The sequence below is a fragment of the Anas platyrhynchos genome, chromosome 13, assembly GCF_047663525.1.
Source record: "Anas platyrhynchos isolate ZD024472 breed Pekin duck chromosome 13, IASCAAS_PekinDuck_T2T, whole genome shotgun sequence".
Classification (NCBI taxonomy): Eukaryota; Metazoa; Chordata; class Aves; order Anseriformes; family Anatidae; genus Anas; species Anas platyrhynchos.
The window spans coordinates 12667829-12673828 of record NC_092599.1 but is presented as its reverse complement, the minus strand read 5'-3'; the positions used below and the strand labels follow the sequence as shown (position 1 = coordinate 12673828).

Below are 6000 nucleotides of genomic sequence, written 5' to 3'. Positions count from 1 at the left end.
TGGAAGTCAGTCTCTGCTATTTGGATTCTTAGAGTTGCAGGATCCATATCACACAATAACCATGATGCATGATCAAACTACAACACTCCATTGCATCATGTATTTCTGGTCACTTACATGATACAGATTCACAAAGTCTGACTAAGCAGAGGTCTCTCTCTAAGAGATGCTGAGCAGCTTTGCTTACCCAAGAGAAAAAAATAAAAAGTCATACCCTGCATCTAAGACTCATAAGTCCAAAAAAACAAACCCATTTATTTTCTTTTACAAAAATACATATTTGCAGTCATGTAATAATATTTATCAGTTGTTACCAGCTTATAGGGGTCCAAGAAGCTACACAGTGCTCCAAGTTAAATTTAGTATAAGAATGGCCACTTATTAATTTCTAGATTAGAAATCATATTCATCATGGTGCGCAAAAGAAATTCCAAGTTAGAAAGTAATGCTAAAGTGAAGTAGTTTAAGTAACATAATAGATACATTAAACTTTTGGTCATGAGTAATTGTATACAAACCATAACAGTATTAAAATACACATCTTCATAAAAATACAATTGTGACACTATCTAAATAAGACATTTTTAGAAAGATGGTATGAAATATTTATCATACAAAAGCATTTTCTTATAGCAGGATTACAATGTCATGTTTTTAAAAGTTCTATCCAAGCACTTAAAAGCAGATTTTTTTGATAACCGTGATCCACTTGTTATACAAAAGTTTATGCTGTGCGTACACTATAGCATTAAGTTTATTCTACTTGAAATTGGTCAAAGTACAACACTGCATGTGGAGCAGCTGAGTTTTAATTACCACAGAACCTTGTTCAAGAAAAACATCATGTTCTTGTTGCTTAGTATGCAAGAGGAAATTATTCTTTATGCTCATCTGCTATATGCATATACCAAGAACAATTTCCTACTACAATCTTTTCTTGCCACAGTTTGACCTCTCCATAGGCTTTTGTCAGCTGAACCCAACATCATCTCCTCCCACCCTGTTAGCTCCTCAAAGACCCTACTGGTGTAAGTAAAAACAAAAATAATTAAAAAAATATATTTATAAAAATTTCAAACAGAAGCTATGATCTCCAACCGAAACAGATTGCGTATCAGCTAACTCTACTGAAGTCATTGATTTTAAATTCTGTTTTAGAACACTACTGCTTACTTCCTGTGATGAATACTGTTACTGTGATGAATACATTTACACTGGTGATCCACTTTAAATCCTGAATGTCAGCAGTTTAAAGCCACAAATTAGTATATATTTATTTAAGGCATGTGAATAAGAGCACCCTAATTAACTGACATTGAATAGAAAAGGCTTCTCTTCAGGAAGTTTCTGTCAGCTGCCTTCTGTTCTCTAATGATTCTCTAAATCAATATGGTCTTTGGAAAGAGTTAAGAAGGTGAATGGAAGAAAGTTAAGAACCAGTCTGATGATTTCAGCTGTCCCTGAAACAGTTTTGTAAACTGTTGATGGTTTACCAGTAAAATACCTCAAATATGATGCATACTGACCAAGTCACATATTATCCAATTTAAAAAAAAAAAAAAAAAGGCAGATACTACATCAACAGGACAGTACAGGATCAATATTGCTTACCCCTGAGTTAACAGGATTGGGTATAGCAGCACCAATTAGAAAATGTTCTGCAATGCCAGCACTGCACTGTGGTCCTATACTGTGGTATAATTTCAGATGCCCACAGATTTTTCTTTAAGAGCACTTATTTGAAACGTTATTAGACACAGGAATTCATTTAATTGCATTGGTACTTAAGTGGGGAAAAAACGGTGAAAATATTACAGTGGACTATACTACTAGTGTAGTCCGTTTGTAGTGTTAACATACTATTTAGATATGTGTCCTGAACTTTGTAAGCCACTGTCTTCCACAACACTACATTCACCTTCCATTTTCTGCACACATACAAACACACACACACAAAAGGCCAGTAGAAATCACGTTGTGCCAGTTTTGAGCAAGATATCCTGCAAGTCATCTGGAAGTGCTAGTATAATATCATGGATGTGTGCCTGCAGCTTTTTCAGTGTGTCAGTTTTCACGGGAAGATGTTCTCTGTCAGCCTGCAACTGCAAAATGTACAATAAGAAATTACTTCTACCAAAAATGCCAGTTTACCTCAAGAGACACCAAAATAACATATTAGCAAATCTGGAAGATTAATTCCTCATTTGTCAACCGAATAGGGATTTGGACCTGCTGTTCTGGTTAGAAACCTGCCACAACAGGTTTCCTCAACATGCATACACCAGCATGAGCTAACACTGATCTGGACTTCCAGAAACGACAAGAAAGTTTGGTTTTCTGCTCAGAAGCAGAAATCAGATAAGGATTCAGCCTTGCTCCCAATCAGTTCCAAGTGTTTTCAACTAGATCTCTCTGCAATGCTTCTAACATAGCTGGCTAATGTTGGGAAGCTGGCTCGCTTTCAGTCATGGCTGAACTGTTTGTTTATAGTAACTGGAATGACTGATTCCTTTAGCCACCTAGATTTTAAAGAGTATTCTTGCTGAAGTACTTGTGAACACAACTATATAATGCTTCTACCTGGTTTATCAAGACAAATTACAGCCATGTTTAATTCACATACTTACCAGTTTGTTCTTTAACTTTAAGACAAGATCCACCGCTTCTACTTCAGTATGCTTCTGACTCCAGAAAACCAAATTCTAACAGAATAAAAATTAAACATTGAAGTATTTATGGCAACATATATAATTTTCAAAAGTGGAATTAATTTATGCCTACTGTTCATAGTGGATCTTCTCCTTTTCCTTATTTTTATGCTATTCACCTAACTTGTTTTACTCACATACTGTCTCTGAACTGCAAAATCTGCTTTATTTGCAGGTTCGCTCAGGACTTAACGTAAAAGGAGACAAAGGCACAACCACAATATGAACAAATATAGGAAAAAAATCATGCCAAACAGGCTTAGTTTCAAAAATAGCATCTACAATGCAAAATGGCAGTGAGTATTTTCCAAGCAAGATTGGTCAGCATGATTATAGATTAAAATAGTGCCAAGCTGCACTTCTTATTTCTAGGGCATTAAAGGAAATCTATCACATAGCTGATAACCAGCAAAATGTAGTTAAGTGAATTTCCTTATGCCAATTCTGTTCTCTTCTTCCTTTACTATTCACCTATTAAATACATTTTCTCATGTACAGAAAGATTTTAACTATTAGATCAAAAGCAAAAGCTAACAAGGAGCAGAAATTGTAATGAATTTGTGACATAAATCCCTCTCTTTGTAATAAATTATTATGAAATATACTTGGATATATTCTAGGTGAGCTAACTGGCCTAGCTATTGCCCTGCAAACTATTAGGTTGCTCTACTTGAACAATCGGTTTGGATTCCTATAAAGTACTGTTTAGAAATTGACAAATCCAGGGATAAAAATCAATAGCTTATTTTAAATTAACTAGTGGATCTATCTATATCTATTTAATTTTAAAGCTGTGATGTACTTTTTGCTTTTCCTGTTCCCCATTTAGCTGTACAATCTCTTCTCTTTTTGTGATGCCTTTATTTCAGCATAATTTGTGTCAGAACAACTGGCTGATAGCTATCTCACCTGCTTATGTAAAGAATGGATCTTACAACATATGATTGTTACATACCAATAACAGATTTCACATCTCAGTTTCTAATTATTATTGATTAGTTGTAGGCTTATTTCCCATCAGTAAATAATCAGTTGTCAACTTTCTATGGTATTCACTTAGTTTATACCTTCAAAGTTAAATAGTAGCTCAAAGTGTGTTATGTCAAATGAAACAGAGGGAAAAGAAGCTGAATGAAATAACATTGCCAAGTAAGAGGAAAAAAAACACATTTTTGAGGAAAAATGTGAAATTCAAAATATATAAAAAGAAGAAAAAGATTAAAGATTTGTTTTATAAATGATGACAGTCATTTAAAAAAAGGAAGCTGCCTATCATACTGTTTTCTTTTGTTATGTTAGTTCTAGCCTGTACTTGGTTAACAAATTCATGTTTTGTTACATGTACTTGACAAAGTTATCAACTTTATGTTCAACCAATGCAAACAGCAAAAGTAAAACTGACTTGAGATATTTTTTTATTATTACAAGTTGATAAATACAATCATGAGAACTCATTTTTCTAACCTCATTACAGAGTGCTTCTAAATGAAGGGCCTCCAACTTCTGTGTCATTTCTTTCTGCCGGCTCCTAAACCAGCCATCAAAGTTCGGTGATTTCAAAAAATGCCTGTTAAAACACAGAAACAAAATAAAATTTGTATTTTAATTACAATCCTGATAACAGTTTTCTATGTCATCAACTGTAAAGTAGTTATGTTTGATGTTGAATAAGGATCAGGGCCCTTTCTCTGTTTAATTTCACAAAAACGTGGTGTAACAGTAGCTTCAATTAATCCAAAAAAATATTGAGAAATCAACATAAATAAAAGGTGTCAGAGACAATAAACGTTAGACAAAAAAAAAAGCAAGGCTGAATTTTAAATATCCTTATTTTTATTTTTGTGTTTGATTGGAATTAGGTATGAAGTTCGGGGAAAAGTCCAGTTCTAACCTCCCAACAGATAATACTTGTTTACAGGGACAATTTCTATTAAAGTATATTTTCCAAAAGTCAGATTTATAAAGTCTTCCTCAAACCAATACTGACAATAAGCATGCTCAGGAAAACAAAACAAAACAACTTTTTTTTGTTTAATGTTGATGAAAGAAATGACCTGTAAAGTCCTATCCAATCTCCTTTTAAACCCGAAGTGAGCTGTGGTCCTGCTTTTTCTAGCGTCTTCATGAATTCATCTTGGCTAAAATGCCTCAGTTGCGGTGGACTCTACAGAAAGACAAAAAAAAAAAATCATTAGAATACTGTAACTGTCTTCTCCAATCACCCACCTCCAGCTCATGTCGATGGTATTTCCTTACCTTCCATGGTGATATACATTTTTGCAAAGGCATTAGACTTGCCACATAACGTTCCTATGGAAAGGGAAAAAAAAGGTTGCTTGCATAACCAGTATTTAAGATACACAGTCCACGTGTATATTTACTTATCACTTGTGACCACAGAGCGTTCTCTTCTAAGTAATGGTACAGGGTGGGGTCATACATATTTACCACATGAGAATATGAGAAGGAGCTTATCTAATCCCATTTTCATTTCTCAGCTACAGAACCTGACATCAGCAAGGTTCTAGAAGGCCGGAAGAAAAGGGAAAGCAGGACAGCAAGCAAATAAATATGTGAAATATATATACCCTGAACTCCAGCCACTAGTTAATAGTTTCTCATCCTATTTTGGTAGCTCACAGGTGCCTTCGTATCCTGGGTGAATGCCAAACACTAATCCCGTGTTGTATCAAGTATTTGGAAGGGTTTTTTTTTTAACAGTCTCTTACACAAAGAAATACAGAACTACCCTACCAAATGCTGTATCAGCTGTGGGCCTCTCTGCAGTAGCAATGCATGGCAAAGGCACTGGCAGCACTTCAGCTGGTTATCTCAAACATCAGCGGTAGAGACATTTCTTAGGAATGCCAATCCAAAGCTTAAGCTCTGACTACAGGGGGCAGCTCCACCTTGCCAGCCCACACAAGCACATCAATACAAACTGTTGCACATGGCCATACTTTTTTGATCTATAAACACAATCAGCTTTGATAACATTATGAAAACAGAAATTGGATGCCAGTCATGGCATGCTCTAAAACGATGAAAAGTTCAGCTCATTCACTGAGTGTTTAGGGAGCTCAGAAAGGGATCATCAGTACGTACAATCCAATGCCTTAGGTACCACTTTCCTGTTTTTAAACACTTGCCCAGAGAAATGACTCAACCTCACACAGAACTGTCTGTGAACGTCCTAACTCCAACTGCTAGGTAAGAGCACATTAGAACACATTTACATCATCCCAATGACTAGTGCAAATCTCAGTTTCAGTGCTAGTCAAAGTCTCCAAGC

The 6000-nt window shown here is 35.2% G+C and overlaps 1 protein-coding gene across 3 annotated transcripts in view; it reads right to left on the bottom strand.

Moving 5' to 3' along the window:
• Window positions 1–235: 235 nt before the first annotated feature.
• DENND6A (DENN domain containing 6A) overlaps window positions 236–6000 on the bottom strand; it is a 33417-nt gene continuing 27652 nt past the window's right edge. For all 3 annotated transcript variants that reach the window (XM_027467413.3, XM_072044624.1, XM_027467412.3), the window contains 5 exons: window positions 4965–5018; window positions 4763–4872; window positions 4173–4275; window positions 2628–2702; window positions 236–2102 (listed from right to left, as the gene is read on the bottom strand). In XM_027467413.3, the coding sequence (XP_027323214.1) occupies window positions 1971–2102; window positions 2628–2702; window positions 4173–4275; window positions 4763–4872; window positions 4965–5018 (474 nt within the window). In that variant the 3' untranslated portion in view covers window positions 236–1970. The remainder of the gene's footprint in view (window positions 2103–2627; window positions 2703–4172; window positions 4276–4762; window positions 4873–4964; window positions 5019–6000) is intronic.